Source organism: Urocampus carinirostris, chromosome 9 (assembly GCF_059441175.1).
Source record: "Urocampus carinirostris isolate Australia breed hairy pipefish chromosome 9, RoL_Ucar_1.0, whole genome shotgun sequence".
NCBI lineage: Eukaryota > Metazoa > Chordata > Actinopteri > Syngnathiformes > Syngnathidae > Urocampus > Urocampus carinirostris.
In genome coordinates this window covers 39679717-39697631 of record NC_142357.1, presented here as the reverse complement: position 1 = coordinate 39697631, position 17915 = coordinate 39679717, and the positions used below count along the sequence as shown (strand labels likewise).

The 17915-nt window shown below is 41.7% G+C and overlaps 1 protein-coding gene across 1 annotated transcript in view; it reads left to right on the top strand.

The window, feature by feature from the left end:
- The window catches only part of mid2 (midline 2), a 125766-nt gene that overhangs the window by 44331 nt on the left and 63520 nt on the right, over nt 1-17915 (top strand). Inside the window, exons 2-3 of the mRNA XM_088344259.1 lie at nt 9191-9673; nt 16021-16349. Of these exons, the coding sequence (XP_088200385.1) occupies nt 9235-9673; nt 16021-16349 (768 nt within the window). The 5' untranslated portion in view covers nt 9191-9234. The remainder of the gene's footprint in view (nt 1-9190; nt 9674-16020; nt 16350-17915) is intronic.

Sequence of the window (17915 nt, the reverse complement as noted above, 5' to 3'; positions counted from 1 at the left end):
TATTTTGACATCTAGACATCTATCTATCTATCTAGACATCTATCTCTAGACATCTATCCATCTATTTAGACATCTAGACATCTATCTAGACATCTATCTATTCAGCAGGCCAGGTTAAAAAGCCAGGTGGGCCATATGTTGCCCATCAGCCGGAGTTTGATAACCGTCAGAACAGCAATTTTGTACTTGCTGAGTCAAATTGTAGATGCAGCTTTGATTGTTTTTCTCTCGCTTTTATTGTCTAGTTCTCCTTTCCAGTTTTGTCTTGCCGAAATCTATGGCTTCTGCAATTTGGATCTTTTCTCACAGCGGCGGCGAAAACCACTCTACTCTTCATAGATCTATCCATTACCCCGACCAACTTTTATTGGCTTTTATTCAACTCTTAAGGGAATTTATTTTTTTGCTATTGCAAATTATTTAACACCATCGATTTTTGTCTCACACGGGATTACTGCTAACTGTTGTGGTTTTTTTTTTTCAACTTTCACGGTTGCAGAAGTTTTGAACGATAATTTCCCGACAAAAGATATTTTGTTGTCGTGTGTTGTCTCATTTCTTAAAGGGGCCTGTGTAGTAACTCAACACTAAAGCTAAAAAGGCCTGTAAATGATTGTACAAGCAAGCTTTGCTTAGACGAAGTAGCAAACACGAAGAATAGCGATAAGTCGTGCCCTGACATCGAGTGGCTAACTTGAGTGGCTAGAGAGGGAAACGTAGAAGATGCCCGATTCATGTGACTCGGCGACGTTTACTTGTATGACTGACTTTGGTTGGAGAATAAAGGACAAAGCATAGAGCAGCTAACAATAACAAAAGTGGCTGGCTGCAAACTATAGCCTTTACAAAGGTGGCTGATGTGAGTGGCTAGAGAAGGAAACCGTGAAAAAAGTAGAAGATGCCCGAATCACCTGACTCGGCGACGTTTACTTGTATGACCGACTTTGGTAGGCAAATAAAGGACAATGCATCGAGCAGCTAACAATAGTGGCTGGCTCCAAACCATAGCCTTCACAAAAGGTGGCTGATGTGAGTGGCTAGAGTAGGAAACCGTGAAAAAAGTAGAAGGTGCCCGAATCACGTTGACTTGGCGATGTTTACTTGTATGACCGACTTTGGTAGGCAAATAAAGGACAATGCATCGAGCAGCTAGCAATAACAATAGTGGCTGGCTGCAAACTATAGCCTTTACAAAGGTGGCTGATGTGAGTGGCTAGAGAAGGAAACCGTGAAAAAAGTAGAAGATGCCCGAATCACCTGACTCGGCGACGTTTACTTGTATGACCGACTTTGGTAGGCAAATAAAGGACAATGCATCGAGCAGCTAACAATAGTGGCTGGCGGAAAATCATAGCCTGCAACAAAATGTCTGAGATGAGTGGCTAAAGAAGGAAACTGTAAAAAAACCGTCAAATATGCCTAGATCACGGAATTTTTTTCACATTTGCGTGACCACTGTAAAAGGAATTGACACCGAAGGGCAAAGCAGGAGCAGCTAACCACTATAGCGCATCGCCGTTTGCTGGAGCCATGTGGCTAACATGAGTGGCTAGAGAAGGAAACAGTGGAATGAAGTAAAAGAAGCCTGACATTTCAGAATCGAGTGATGCTCGCTCGTGAGGCCAGCAGTTGAAGGCGAGGGAAACTCGAGGATAAAGAAGGAGCCGCTAACGATAACAATGGGCAAACGTGAGCAGCTAGAGAAGGAAACAATGGAAAACAAATCACCACATGCCTGAATGACTGGAATCATACACAGGATTGTGTTTCTTATCATTTGTGATTGCATCATTTCTCCCTTTTTGACTCCCTTTAGCGTGTATCAAAAACAAAAACTAAGCAGCCGTATCGTGCCCTGACTCGTCCCCCAACGAAAGCCGGCTTCACACAGCTCGCCTCACATCTGAAGCTTTTTTGTTTTTTTATTTTTTTTCCTGCAGGAAAATGCCGGTTTCATCATTTTTGCCAAGCTGTTTCGGTGCATTCCTATTTTGATTGCTCTTTTTCCGATGGTGCGAAAGCGAAGACACAATCCGTCTGATTGTTTTCCCAGCCTCGTCTTTTTCTTTTCTGCCTTTGTTTTCCTTTCATGTTCTTTTTCCCGGTGCGCTACTTGAAGGTTGCGACTCGCTCCCCGGTCGCTCGCCTCAGTTTTTCACTCACGCGGTTGGAGACTTTGCTAACGAGCGCATCAAACATCAGAACTAGCAAAAAATAGGACAAATGCTAATCTGATTGAGAGCTAACGCTCGAGCTAACATTTTTCAAAAGGAATACTTTGTTTACTGTCGTATTTTGCCGTTTGGTATCTTAATGATATGACGTCATATAGAGTTTTTGTCATTGACCTTGTTGCTTTTTTCATGTTTTGTCCAGTTACCAGTATGTTTCATGGTCTTGTTGGGTATATAAGTCAAGTCAATGACTTCCCAAAGCGCTTTACAATGTGCTCCACATTTCCCAATACCGGCCTTGCAGCCATGTAAGGCGCTAACTTGCTTATTGGGGGTATTAGGGGTTCAGTGTCTTACCCAAGGACACTTTGACATGTAAGACGGACGAGCCGGGATTCGAACTGGGATACCTTGATCCCAAAACGAGCGCTCTACCTCCTGAGCTACTGCCGCCTAAATGTAGCGTTTACCAAATTGTTCAAATTAGTTATCGGACTCCATTAACCAAACATAACATTCATTCTCCCAACAATGCATGCTCTTTTTTAATGGAAAAAAAAATATTGGCAAGAGACTAGAAAACTGAATTTATGTCGATATTATGCGAAAAAAACAGTAACATTTCCTCACATGTCACATGTTTGAAAATTTTGGAATACCTTTAAATGCAAACGACGATGAGTGTGAAAAACCATTCATAACAAGTTTAAAAAAAAAAGAAAAAGCGAGGCTTGAAGAGCAAAATGAAAGATAACATTTCTAGTCTGACATTTTTCTTTGTGCTCCTTGCCCCCATGTGGCATTTCCACATGGGGGCAGATTTATTTTCTTAAAGTATTTAACTAAACCAGCTCGGTGGCCTTGGGGGTATGGCGCCCGCCCCGAGACTGGGAGGTTGTGGTTCAAGCCTCGGCCGAGTCATACCCAAGACTTGAACATTGGTACCCGTTGCCTCCCTGCTTGGCGTTCAGCATTAGGGGTTGGAATTGGGGGGTTTGGTCACCTAATGACTTCCAACACCTCAGTTGGGTTGAGCGAGGGGGCTGGGAATCCCCTCCTCTGAGACAATCTCCCAAAAAGAGTCAGAAAAGACTCTAGCCACCTCCCACTAGGGGGATATGGCTGTGGTATATATGTATACCGTATTTTCTGCACTATAAGGCGCACCTTGTTATAAGGCGCACCTTCAATGAATGATATATTTTAAAACTTTTTCCATACATAAGGCGCACCGCATTATAAGGCGCTATAAGTGCATGCTGGTTTAAGATCAGGTAATTGTGCAATTTTGTAATTGTAATCCTGTGCAGTCCTTTGAGACATTTTTGTGATTTAGGGCTATATAAATAAATATGACTACAGTAGAGGATGTAGTTACGTTATGCAACCATTAGATGGTGCCGCGCTAAAGGGAATGTCAACAAAACAGTCAGATAGGTCAGTCAAACTTTATTAATAGATAACAAACAAGCTTTCCACAACTCCATTCACTCCCAAAATGAATAAACAGCCGTTTTATTATTGTCTCTGAGGTAAAGCATTTTCGTGACACATCTTTAACATCTTTGAACAACAGCAAGGCATAACATTTTACTTTTCCTCCATTTAGTCAACACGCAAAAAAACGTCTGATACTGTTAGGGTAAATTAAACGTTAGTGCAATCGCAATATAGTGACACTCGTAATGTGCAAAAACAACAAGTGCAAAACAATAACAATAAAGCAATAACATAATAACTGTAAAATGTAAAACGTAAACTGCTCATCCTCATGCTTCTTCCACTTCTGCACCATCGATTCATTAATGTTAAACTCTCTCGCTGCTGCTCTATTTCCGTGTTCTACTGCGTGACTGATCGCCTTGAGTTGAAACTCTGCGTTGTAAGCGTGTCTCTTAATAGGAGCCATTTTAGGGTATTTATACAAACGCACAGATAAAAGAGAATCGTTGTTTAATATTTCCCAGTATGCACAGCGTACTTCTTCTACGCGAGTTGCGAGTCCTTGCAATTCAATATTGATACCTATATGAGGAGCACCACATTATAAGGCGCATAGTCAGCTTTTTTTTTTAAAAACTCAGATTTTATGTGTGCCTTATAGTGCGGAAAATACGGTCTATAATTTAATTACGTGAATTCCATCGAATTTAGACGAATTAGTCTTTGTTGAGCCTCCCTCTCATTTTCTATCTCCCATCTCTCTTCTTCCGTCTTCTGTCTTCTGCCCACGTCTTTTCACAAGCTGGGGTGTCGGCTCCTCGCCCATGGGCGGGCCGGAACTCCCCACGTGGCCTCCACCTTGTCGCCACCTCGTCTGGACCGGTCTAAATATTCCCACGCGCTCCGTTCTCCAAACATCGCGTAGCACCTGCGTCAAAAACTCAACAGAACTAAACAAAACATTCGCATTCGGAACGGCGAGACCCGATCTTAAGCCCTCTCTCTGAAAAATCTTCATTGCGCTCAACAAATGCAACCCTCATAAAACCGTACAAAATCCCTTATAGTCCAATAAATCATATCTAAAATCTTTCAGTCTCAATGTTATGAAACTTCTGTTGTTGTTCTATTTACCTATTGCGTTTTTATCTGCGACATCCTACTTTCATGTTTTGTGCAGTTGGAGCAAGTTTTACACATTCTGCATTACCTTTTCATTTTTCTAGAGTCACTTTGTGTTGCAACCTATTCTACATTGTCTTGTATGTAGGTTTTAGATCAGGGGATAGTGTCATAAGTCTGTAGTTTGCCATAATCTGTGGTCATTTTGACCACCTTATTCCCCCTCGTGTATAATAGTTTCATAAAAAGGTGCAAGCAGAGTTCTATGTAAAAATGTCAATAACTATTGCAAATCAAAAATGTATGGGTATTTCCCTTCGGCGCAGTGAGCGTGTGCGAGACACAAGGGAGCGTACTGTGTTGCGCAGAGATCTCTCACCTAATCAAATTGTTTTGTGTGCTTGGCTGGCATTTTTGGATGTTTACAGTTTGTTTTTTGGGTTTTTAAATAAAGTGTCTCAACAGTGAAAATGCAATATTCAATGAGATTCCATATAAGGCAAGGGTCGGGGACCCAAAGAGTACGTCAAGTCAAGCCATTTTTTATTTGTATAGCCCTTAATCACCAGTAAATATTTTTATTTATTTTTTTTGAAAGACAGCCATACCTTATAATTTAGAAAAAAATTCCACAACACCGCCTAACTCTCTCTCTCCCGACAAAATTTTATTTTTCAGCACATTTTTTTTCACTGTGTGAGGATTGATGATTTGATAAAATTTACTAAAAATAATACCAGAGCCTGTGTCCCATGTATACATAAATATACCACTTCAAATTTGTCACCCTAGTCACTTAAGAATATTGAGGCTCATTTTGACAGCTATTTTTTAGAATAGAATAGAATATACCTTTTATTGTCATTGTTACAAAATGGGTTGAACATATTGTGACAACGAAATTGGGCCTGGCACTCCAGTTTCACATTTGACAGTGAGGATAAAGAAAACGGAGAAGATAAAGGAACAAAGAATAAAAGGTTACTAGCTCGGTAGCCTAGATGGTAGGGCGCCCGCTCCGAGACTGGGAGGTCGCTGGTTCAAGCCTCGGCCGAGTCATACATAAGTAACTGTGCGGGTCAGGTGTATCGACATTTCGTTCTGTGTGCATGGTTACAAAGAATGACAATAAAGTCAAATTCTAATTCTAATTCTATAGATAAAGGTAATAATTTACACAATATTTACACAAGAAATGTGGGCATGTAGGATGTTACATACAGTTTGGGGATCGTATTAGTGCATATTTTGTTTCAAACCAAGGTGCTAGCAGAGTTCTTTAGTAAAAATGTCACTAAATACTGCAAACGAGGATACCGATCTAATTACCTTCAGTGCAGACGACACTGGGCATAGGACACCCAATCAAATTGCTCTAGGTTCTTTGGTAAAGCATCTGGGTTTGTTTTGGCTTAAAGTTTTTTCCGTGAGTTTTAAGTGCCTCAACAATGATCATAGATAGGATTCTTTAGTATGCTACAGCCGTAACGGGGTTTGTTGGTATGCCGCCTTGACTGTTAACTGTCGTTAAAATAGTGTCCTATGTATACTGGATTTAAGCTATCGTGCCTCAGTCTTTTCTTGGCTTCGGATGCGCGACAGTCGCCTCTTCACGATGAATTATATATAAAAAAGCAATTTATTTTATCTCAGGGACCTATGTACTGATGAAAATATAGGCATCTATGACTCACGAGTCGTAGGTTCCCGATCCTGGTTCTAGCAGATGTCATTTTCTTGCGTGAAAGATAGAATAGAATATAGAATACACCTTTATTGTCATTGTTACAAAATGGGTTAACATATTGTGACAACGAAATTGGGCGTGGCACTCCAGTTTCACATATTCACAGTGAGGATAAAAGAAACCAAGGAGATAAAGGAACAGAAGATAAGGTTATAAAAAACAAGGAGGATAAGGTTATAGTTATAATTTACACAAAGAAATGTCGGCATGTAGGATGTTACATACAGTTGGTATCGTAAGACAGTTTGGTATCGTAAGGGTTGTGCAATATGCATTTGGTACAAAAATACAGTGGAACCTCGGTTCTCAACCATAATCCGTTCCAGAACCCTGTTCGAAAACCGATTTGTTCCATCACCGAAATCATTTTTCCTATTAAAAATAATGCAAATCGTTTTAATCCGCAGGGATCAGAATTTTCCGCGGATCCGCGGATTTCCGCTGTTTCCGAACCCCAAAGGTCATTCCCGTAAATCGTCTAAATTCGATGAGAAAATATTTTGGGGGGGTGAGGTATGATTCGTGACTGTTTCATCACCCCAAGTTAGCAGTTAGAGATCGCGAGAAAAATCGGCAAAAAGAAGCGCAGCGCATTAGATCTATAACACACAACGTGGTTTAGCTAACAAATAGATCGACTCCTACCATTGGTCGATAGGTTCGCTGATAACCAATCAGCGGAGCTTTTGTTCAGAGCATTGGCTTTCTCAAACATGGCGCTCCTTCCGGTCTTTTCAAACGGTGAAATGAGTGTTTGAAAAAGTAAATATGAAAATACTAAGAAAAGAAGACGAGGCTTTTGTCTCCGAGATTGATAAAGGAATCGAGAATACATTGAAGTGGTCGTGGCTGGAGAAGACTGTCACAGTAAACGTTAAAATCGGCGCAAAGATCGAGGAAGTTACAGAAACTTTGAGCCGGTTCATCGCAAAGTGTCTATACTGTGTCGATCTGATCAATTATGGTACGCGAGGTTGTGTGGCACTGCTCGATCATGCTAAAATGAACAAGCACAAAGCAAAAATAGCTTGCCGGCGATCAAATGATGCACTCGGATCCGCATTTAAAATCGGCAGTGAAACTAACAGTAACACCACCGGTTCAACATTATTGGCCGTTCCAAATCCTTCCACTTCAAATACTAGCAGCAGTCAACCACTGGTTCCCCTGTGTGACAGAAAATCCCAATCTGAGGAATTTATAAATCTATTGATTTATGAAATGATTTTATCTTTTGTGTTTATACAATATTTAGAACAGGATAAACAAAATTTAAAATTTGTTATAAACATGATTAAAATAAATTATTTTGTATCATCATGATCATGTTCAATATTACAAATGCTTTTAATGTCAATATATTATTTTTTTTTAATTTATATATATATAAAATACATGGTTTCTGTTTTGTTGGATTTAATTCATTCTAGTGCAATTTTCACATAGCAAATAAGATAAATGCTGTTGGCTTCAGGGGGGCTTCGCCCCCCACCGGGCTCCGCCCCTGGACCCTGGCTATTTCAGCTGAAAATGAAAATCTCCATTCTGATCCCTGAATCCGTTCCAACACCCTGAATGTTTACCATGAATGTTTAACGTAAACATAAAGCGAACCCAGGCTAATCGTACGTCCGCGTTTTCGTCATCTTCCGTACGAAATATTACGCTAACATGAACGTGTAAAAATAAAAAAATCAGGTCGTTTACAAGTCATTTAGCACCCGGGTCTCCCAACAAGTGGTGAGCGGTTCATTGAAAAGGGGGCTCCGTTCCAACACCCTGAATGTTGGGCTCCGTTTCGACACCCTGAATGTTCACCTTGAATGCTAACCCAGGCTAATCGTACGTTCGCGTTATCGTAATCTTCCGTACGAAAGATTACGCTAACATGAACGTGTAAAAATAAAAAAAAAGGATAAAGAAAAGAATTATGGATAGGATTTCTTACCTTTGTGGTGGTCAGCAGAAGGCACAGGTGGACGGCCGTTGCTTGCTTATAGCCCTCACTCCCTTAGCCACATCACTAGATTTCACAGCCTCCTTATTCTTTAGTATCGTACTGATCGTAGATTTAGCCATGCTGTGTTCCCTAGCAAGATCAGACACCTCCTCCATATTTTGCTATTATTTCTTTCTTAAATGCAATAGTTGTACGCACTACTTTTCTTTTTTCACCGGTAGCAACTTTGCTGCTTGCACTGACTTTCTTCGGAGGCATAATAAGGGGCTAAAACACCCGTGCGCCGTTTAGCATCGCACCCTAGCGTACGCACTCACGCATTACCGGCGTTCGAACTCCGATTTTTTGACCGAACCGCGAAGCAAGAATTTCTCGAAATTTTTGGTCGGACTCCGATTTGTTTGAACTGAGAGGCGTTCGAAAACCGAGGTTCCACTGTAGTCAACATAGTGCAAAAAATAGTCAACATTGTGCAAGGTGAGCAGTAAACATTGTGAAAGAAACATAGGCATGAGTACCATTTTACGTTCGTATGAGGTAGTGTGTTTGCAAGAGTTTTCGTTTTTTTGTGCGGTGTGTGTAAGGGTGGTAATGGCTCTGGGGAAGAAACTGTCTGAGTCTGTTTTTGTTTCGTGCGACCTGTAGCGCTTGCCGGAAGGCAGCAGGTCAAAGAGGTGGTGGCTGGGGTGAGAAAAGTCCTTGATGATGTTGACCATTTTCCTTTTTTGTGCGGGCTTCTCGCAGGTGGGAGGCCAGCTTGCGTGGGATTCGCCGCCGCCCGAGTGAAGATGGAAACCCTTGAGTCGGAGCTGACCTGCCCCATCTGCCTGGAGCTCTTCCAAGATCCCCTTCTTCTGCCCTGCGCCCACAGCCTTTGCTTCAACTGCGCCCAACGCGTTCTGCTGTGTCTGCGCCCGTCCGGCACGCCGCCCGTCTCGTCCGTCTCGGCTTTCCCCTGCCCGACCTGCCGCTACGTGGTCGCGCTGGATCAGCGGGGACTTCACGGCCTCAAGCGCAATGTGACGCTGCAGAACATCATCCATCGCTTCCAGAAGGTCTCGCTCAGCGGACCCAACTCGCCCGACCAGAGCCGGCGCCCCCTCGCCGCCGCCATGAGCGGCACCGGCGGGGGCAGCGCCCGGGGCAGCCCCGCCGCCTCCAACCACCTGGCCAATGCCAACCACAGCCCCGCCCTGCTGGCCAAAAGCGCCTGTAACCCGCTTCAGGGTATGTAAACCTCTCTAGGTTCCTTAAAGGTTTAGGAAGCAATCCGATTACAGGGTTGGGTAGGGTTACTTTAACTGGATTACTTTCAATTACTTTTGGATGACTCTAATACCAAATATGCTAATAAAAGACAAAAGAAACTAAATATGAATAAAATGATGACTCACAACACATGGTAAGCTTTCTCTCCTGGCTTTGATCTCTGTTATCTCTGGCAAAACGAACATAAAATGCGACAGAAACAAAATGAAAATAAATCCAAACAGCTTGCCAACATCATTTTTGCCGTTCCATGTGTTCCGTTACTCCCCAAGCCTGCACAAAATTGAGTTATTAAAGTAACCCTACCCAACCCTGCCCGATGACCACGGTTGGGAGCAATGTTCCCTCTAAGCTGTGTGTGTGCGCAATTGCGCACTACCCAGAGCTTTTTCACGCACAAGAAAATCTAGCCAGCTCACAAAAATCATGGCTCGAAATTGCTAAATAAGAAGCGAATTAAGTCAAAGTTACAGTGCATGAAGGTAAAAATACACAGGTTCCCCTGACGCCGTGTTCTAAATGCGGTATTTGGAAGTCAAGGTCGAAGTAGAACGAAGTTGAGTAAAGTCAGTAGAGTTTTTCGAGAACCGGCTTCTTCGGCTCGGCTCACTAAAAAGAACCGGCTCTGTCGGGTCCCAAATGGTTCTTCAAATTGTTTTTGCTTCTTTAATCCCTACACGACCAAATATTCTGTAAAATTGTGCACAAAATGACCTAAAGGAGGGGGGGAAATAGAACAAAAAAGAAAAAAAATACCAAAATGAAAAAGTAGTAAAAAGCTGAGAAAAAAACAAAACAAAGGGAAAGAAAAAGAGAAAAAGAGCAGGAAAAAAATCAGAAAAAAAGCCAGAAGAAAAGAAAGAAGCAAATAAAGGGAAAAAAATGTAATGTAGAACAAAAAAAGCAAGAAAAAAATAACAGCTAGGAAAAAATAAAAAACACAATGAGATTTTTTTTAAAAAGGAATTTAAAGAAAAGAAGAAAAAAAGAGGAAAAAGTATGTGTTGCATTCAAATAATTTCCAATGATATCAAGTGAATCTTGTTGCCAACATTGTACTTCCACTAAAAAATGTAATTAAATACAGTTCTGTACCGACTAAATAAGCCCCCAAAAATGTTAGCAGTATGCAACAAAAGATACCAGGAATAATAGAAATGGAAATCTTGTGAAAGAATTGTAAAAACAAACGACGTTTGTAGGCCGTACAACCTTTGCAATAGTACAATAGAGTCAATTCATTCAAAAGAGAAAAATAATTTTGCTTTGCTGGAAACTCAGCAAATTGTAACTTGATGTCAAGTTTTGGACATGTTTGATAACGATTTAGTTGCCACACTTGGGGTTGCTGTTGCTCACTGTTGTTTCAAGCGTTGCTCACCGACTTTGTGTGAACGCTCAGACCCGTGGAAAATTACAGGGAACATTGGTTGGGAGGATTACTTAAAAAATGGAATCTGACTCAGTTACCAATTACCTCTTGGAAAATGTCATCAGTAACGCAATCCCAATACTGTATTATTAACACCAGAAGTCCCAACAATGTTCTTACCCCTATAGCAGGGGTCGGGAACCTTTTTGACTCAAAGAGCTATAAAAGCAAAATATATTAATTTTATTTTGGGAAAGAGCCACACCATATATTATGAGACAAATTGACTCAATTGCTAAACCCGCGCCCCAGACAAAAGCTTAGTCTTCAGCACATTTATTTTTGATGATTTGATAAAAATGATGAAAAGAGAATAATGCCAGAGCCCCTGTCCCAAAATCGACAAACATACCACTTTAAACTTGTCTCTTTCTTGCAATGACTCAAGATCGGTTAAACTCATTTTCACCCTTTTTTTTATACATATTGGTTTCAAAACCAGATGCAAGCAGTTATTTTGTAAAAACGTCACAACATTCTGCAAACAGTGAGCCTGATGTGCTTACCTTTGGCGCAGACGGCGTAGGGCGAGAGATGGGAGGGATTGCTTGCAATTTTTGCATAGCTCCACCCATCCCTCCCACTCACCCAATCAAATAACTTTAAGTTCTCTTTCTGGTGTTTTGGCGTATTTACAGTGTGTTCTGTGGATTCATCATAAGGTATCTGAACACTGAACACAGATTATATAGTGAGCTTTTATATAAAGGATTCTTTAGCGTTGTACAGCCAAAACGAGTTTATTTTTATTTATTTTTTGGTGACACCTTGACTGTAAACTGTAGTGAAAAACGTGCCCTATATATTCTACAGTACTGCAGTACAATTCAATTTGGGTTTGGCTTTGCGCATATCTGCACAGGATTATGTCTAAAATTTTGAACGAGATGGAGAAAATTTGCATGCAATCAAATTTGGCTCTGAGCCACAGGTACTCATAGAAAGAGCCATATATGACTCGCGAGCCATAGGTTCCCGACCCCTGCCCTATAGAATGACCATCGGACACCCAAAATTGTTATTATAAGAGCTTGTGCACCGGACCCCTACAAAGATACTAGTATGGAAATACTTGAAAATACTTCTCCAGAAATACCACTAGAGTAATCTTATAATACAGAAATACTGCTGCATAGATATTTTGGTAGAAATATTACTATAGTTCAACTAAAGTAGTAGTAAAAAAAATATTAAATAAATACTACAAAGGAACTCATTTGGAAATAATTCAAAATACAAAACTACTGCTACGGAAATATTACGGTAGGAATTTTTCTCGGTAGTGTAGAGAAAAGAGAATATACAGTCACCCGGTTCTTATCTCAAATAAATCCAGCGTTTAAGATAAAAGATCACGGTTGAGGTTAAAGCGAACCCTGCGGCATAGCCAGGAGACTTTTTGAAATTTTGAGCAAAATGCATTACGCAAATCGCCGTTTTCAACACCATGAGTAAAAATAGTGTGATAATGAGATACGTTCCAATACCTTCTCTTATGTCATCTGTACCACTGTTCGTCTACAGCAGGGGTGTCAAACTCATTTTAACTCGGGGGCCACACGATACAACAAACATTCTCTCGGGGGCCGGACAAGTAGATTAAAGAGAAAGAAAAAGAGAGATAAAGAAATAAGAGAAAGAGGGAGGGAAAATGAGAGAGGGTGGGACAAAGAAAGAAAAAAAGAGAGAGAGGGAGAGACCGTGAGAAACAAAAGATAAAAAATCATGAGAGAGGGGGAAAAGAAAGGCAGCGGAAGAAAGAATCCCAAAGAGAAATAGAAAAACAGAAGGAGAGAAAAGAGAAAAGAAAACGCAAAGGGTATAAAGAAAGAGAAAGAGAGAAGAGAATAAAGGAAAAAAGGAAGTAAGAGCAAAAGAGGTTAAAAGACACAGAGAGAGAAAGAGACAAAGAGCAACAAAGGAAGAGAAAAAGAGAGACACAGAAAGTGAAAGAGACAGAGACAGAGTGGGAGAAAAGGGGTGGAAAAGAGAAGAAAGAAAGAAAGAAAGAAAGACATAGAGAAAGAAGGAAAGACAGAAACAAAGAAAGATAGAAAGACAGAAACAAAAAAAGAAAGAAAGAAAGCAAGAAGGAAAGAAAGAACGACAGAAACAAAGAAAGACAGAAAGAAAAAAGAAAAAAGAGAAAAAGAAAGAAAGAAAGAGAGAGAGAGAAATAAATACAAGTACAGTGTCTTTGTTCGAGGCACCTGGCTTTGGAAACATCAAGTGGACATATTTCAACCTGCAGCTCGTTTTTCTCTTGCGCTTCTCTGAGTTTGTCTCGCGGGCCGGATTCAATCCCTTAGCTGGCCTGATCTGGCCCGCGGGCCGCCTGTTTGACACCTGTGTTCTACAGGGTTCTTATGGGTTCTTGAAATCATTGAAAATACTTGAATCTTTGTTTTTTTCAGGATTGAAAAGTGCTTGAAATCTAAACGAAATGCTTGTAAATGCTTTTCTCGGGTTCGGTGTTCAAGTTTTAAATGTATTTGATGGTTTGGGGCTCCATTTGGAAACTAAGGTTTAGACTGCTGGAAGTGTGAATTTCCCTACGGGGATGAATAAAGTATCTATCCATCTTCCTATCTATCTATCTATGCCCTTTATTGGGATATTATAGGGCACAGGCGGCCCGCGGGCCAGATCAGGCCCGCTAAGGGATTGAATCCGGCCCGCGAGACAACACTCAGAGAAGCGCAAGAGAAAAACAAGCTGCAGGTTGAAATATGTCAACTTGATGTTGCCAAAGCCTGGTGCCTCTCACAAAGACACTGTACTCGTATTTCTTTCTCTCTCTCTCTCTCTCGCTCTCTCTCTCTTCCACCCCTTTTCTCCCACTCTGTCTCTTTCACTCTTTCTTTTCCCCCTCCCTCGCGACTTTTTATCCTTTGTTTCTCACGCTCTGTCCCTCTCTCTCTTTTTCTTTCTTTGTCCCGCCCTCTCTCCTTTTCCCTCCCTCTTTCTCTTATTTCTTTATCTCTCTTTTTTTTTCTCTCTCTCTCTCTCTTCCACCCCTTTTCTCCCACTCTGTCTCTTTCACTCTGTGTCTGTCTTTTTCTTTTCCTTTGTTGCTCTCTGTCTCTTTCTCTCTCTGTGTCTTTTAACCTCTTTTTCTCTAACTTCCTTTTTTCCTTTTTTTTCTCTTTCTCTCTTCATACCCTTCGCGCTTTCTTTTCTCTCCTTCTGTCTTTCCATTTCTCTTTGGATTTTTTTTTCTCTCCCTTTCTTTTCCCCCTTTCTCACGACTTTTTATCTTTTGTTTCTCACGCTCTCTCCCTCTCTCTTTTTCTTTCTTTGTCCCACCCTCTCTCCTTTTCCCTCCCCCTTTCTCTTATTTCTTTATCTCTTTTTCTTTCTCTTTAATCCACTAGTCCGGCCCCCAACAGAATGTTTGTTCTATTGTGTGGCCCCAGAGTTAAAATGAGTTTGACACCCCTGTTATAGGGTTAGGAACTAGAGTTTGAGCTCCACATAGGTTTTTAAACAAAATATAGGGTTCAAAATGCGTTTAGAGCGAGGGTTTAAAACTGGGCTAGGGTTAAGAGCTTTGGTTTGGGCTTCAAGATTTTAGAGTTTTCAAAACAAGGTTGGGGATAGAGTTAGGGTTTGAAGCTTCTTTTATTGATACTGGAAAAATTTGAAAATTATCTTTGAAAGTCCTTGAAAAGGGATAAACTTGCCCATTAAAAAGGTGCGCAAACCTAGGGGTAAAGTGTCGACGCACTCGCTGCAGTGACCCGGGTTCGGTTTCTGTTGCATAGAATGTTGTGCGATTTTGGTCCGCTCCACTTGCTGACTGTACAATCGTTGCACTCATATAAACCATAAGCCTATAAGAGCCCGATAGATAGATAGATACTTTATTCATCCCTGTAGGGAAGTTCACACTTCCAGCAGTATCCTCGTGTAGAAAAATAAAGTAATAAAATAAAGATATAGAATACAAAAATACCCAATATAACGTTTTGCTATGGAGTATTTAAATAGTGTTACGGAAAATATTTCGGAGCAGAACGTATACGGGCCTCGATCCAAAACATACACAAGAGAGCAGAGAGAGTTGAAATGAGAGGGGACACATTGCTGTTTCATCCAAACATTCAGTCGTGTTTTTCCAGAGTTGTCCGGGCGACAGTGGCATTTATACTGTGTTTTCGGTCAGCGATGACTTGTTGTTTTTCTCTAGCCGGGCAAAAAAACCAGCCCCGACCCAGCCAAATTCTCATCAGTTAAGCAAATAATTGGAGTCGCCCTGACCCAGCCAAAGTACTGTCAGTCCTGTTTCTACTTGTATTCCACAATAATACACACTGTAACAAAAATAGGGTATTATGCTAACGTGGGGGTGGGGTTTAATGTGGGCTTTTACACCCCCGGGTGGAGTTAAAGAGCCTCATGGCATGAGAAAGAAATGATCTCCTCAGTCTGTCCGTGGAACAAGACTGTGACAGCAGTCTGTCGCTGAAGCTGCTCTACCGTTTGGAGATGATGCTGTGTAGTGGATGTGATGAATTTTCCATGATTGACCGCAGCTTGTTCAGTGCCCGTCTCTCAGCTACAGTTGTCAGGCCGTCCAGCTCTGTGCCCACAACAGGGCCCGCCTTCCTCACCAGTTTATTAAGACGAGAGGCATTTTCCTTCTTAGTGCTGCCTACCCAACACACTGCTGCATAGAAGAGGCATATGTGAATATATACAGTCGCTCACACTGTAGTTTCCATTTTGTGCGCCTTATAGTCCAGAGTGCGGCTCATGTTTGAAAAATATATGGCAAAAGACCATTTTTTGGGGGGTGTGCCTTATAACCGGTGTGGAAAATTCAGTAATAATACAAAATAAATCCTCGTTTCTTGTTCTTCTCCTATTTCAGGCGGGTTACAGGTCCTGTGCCAGTTCTGCGAACAGGACCCCCCTCGCCAGGCCGTCAAGACCTGCGTGACCTGCCAGGTGTCCTACTGCGAGCGCTGTTTACGGGCGACGCACCCCAACAAGAAGCCCTTCACCAGCCACCGGCTGCTGGACCCCACGGCGGCCGGCGAAGCCCGTCTCGGGGGCCCCACCTGCCCGGAGCACCGGGACCGCCAACTGGACATGTACTGCCTGGTGGACGAGCAGCTGGTTTGCGCCCTCTGCAAGCTGGTGGGGCGACACCGGGACCACCAGGTCTCCTCCCTCGCGGAGCGCTTCGACAAACTCGAGGTAGGTCACACAGTTTTATTGACTTTTTATCGGGGTCCGGAGAATTTGGGATTGAGCGGCTTCAATCAAGGAAATCTTTATTCAGCCAATATAAACCATAAACACGATATATACAAGAAATCATTTGACACGCGAACTCTCAATAATGATAAACAGATGTAAAAAGAATAGAGTAATAAAGATATTGTAGTGTATAGTACAAGGTAATTATATAGAATAGTTTAAAAAAATATGTAAATTAACAAGACTAAAGTAGAATAGGTCGGACGAACGTCGTTGGCATAATAATACTATACATAATAACCTACCGTATTTTCCGCACTATAGGGCGCACCGGGTTATAGGGCGCACCCCCAAAAAATAGTTTTTGGTCCTATATCTTCCATAGATAAGGCGCACCAGATTATAAGGCGCTACAATGGGAACGTCGACAAAACAGTCAGATGGTTCAGTCCAACTGATTACCCCCTTAACATTCCCAAAGCTTGCAAAGACGCAAATACGTGTCGTAGACACGTGCGGATGCGGTGTCCGTACGATGTCACTCAAATGCATCGTTCCATCATTCGGAAGGTTAAAGTCTTGGGATTCAAGAAATGCCAACCATTCCTTAGTTTCTATTTTCTTTTTCGCTCGCAACTTTACTGTGCATATGACAATTAACACTTGGAATTGAGTTGAATTCACTCAACTCATCACAGCAACATCAAGATCGTTCTAAAACAAGATACCGGGAAAATATAAATCCGCATAGCTCACCTAAGTTCTCTTGCAGCCATCACGTTAAATAATGATACGTAACCGTGGTCTTCTTACAACCGTGAGTGTAGTAAATCCAGGAGAGTAAAATGTTTACAAATACAGACTAATGAAACATGTTTCTTTATGGCGTAGTTTAGCAAGCTTGCTATTCAGTCATCTTTTTCGGCCAATTGCAGGGTTTGTTTTAGCCCTCTAGCGTATCCGAGGCGCCGAATAACTTCAGCCAATAGCGATCGATTTAACGGATGATTGACACATCTTTTTCGGCCAATTGCAGGATTTGTTTTGGCCCTCTAGCCAATCCGACGCTCCGAATAACTCCAGCCAATAGCGAACGATTTGACTGATGATTGACACATTGGTTAGCCAATGAAACGCCGGTATATAAACCCCAGCATACACCGCGGACTACTCCACATTCGGGGGCAAATCGAGTCGGCGGCTGTTGCGTAAGTTGTGAGACCTTGTGATTTAATATTGAGCCATATATAAGGCGCACTGTATTATAAGGCGCATGGTCAGCTTTTGAAAAAAATTAAGACTTTTAGGTGCGCCTTATAGTGCGGAAAATACGGTAATCATTTCTCCTTGAACATGCGAATAGCGGAAGGGTAAAAACTCCCTTTAAGACGTGAAGTCTTGCTCGCAAAGGAGCGAAGACGGCGACCTGACGGCAGGTCATCAAAGTACCTGCGAGCAGGGTGACTGAGATTTTCCATAATTTTCAGTGTCCGTTTTCTAGTTCGTTCGATGTAGATACTATACAGGGACGGGAGACCAGTACCTATTATTTCCTCTGCCGTC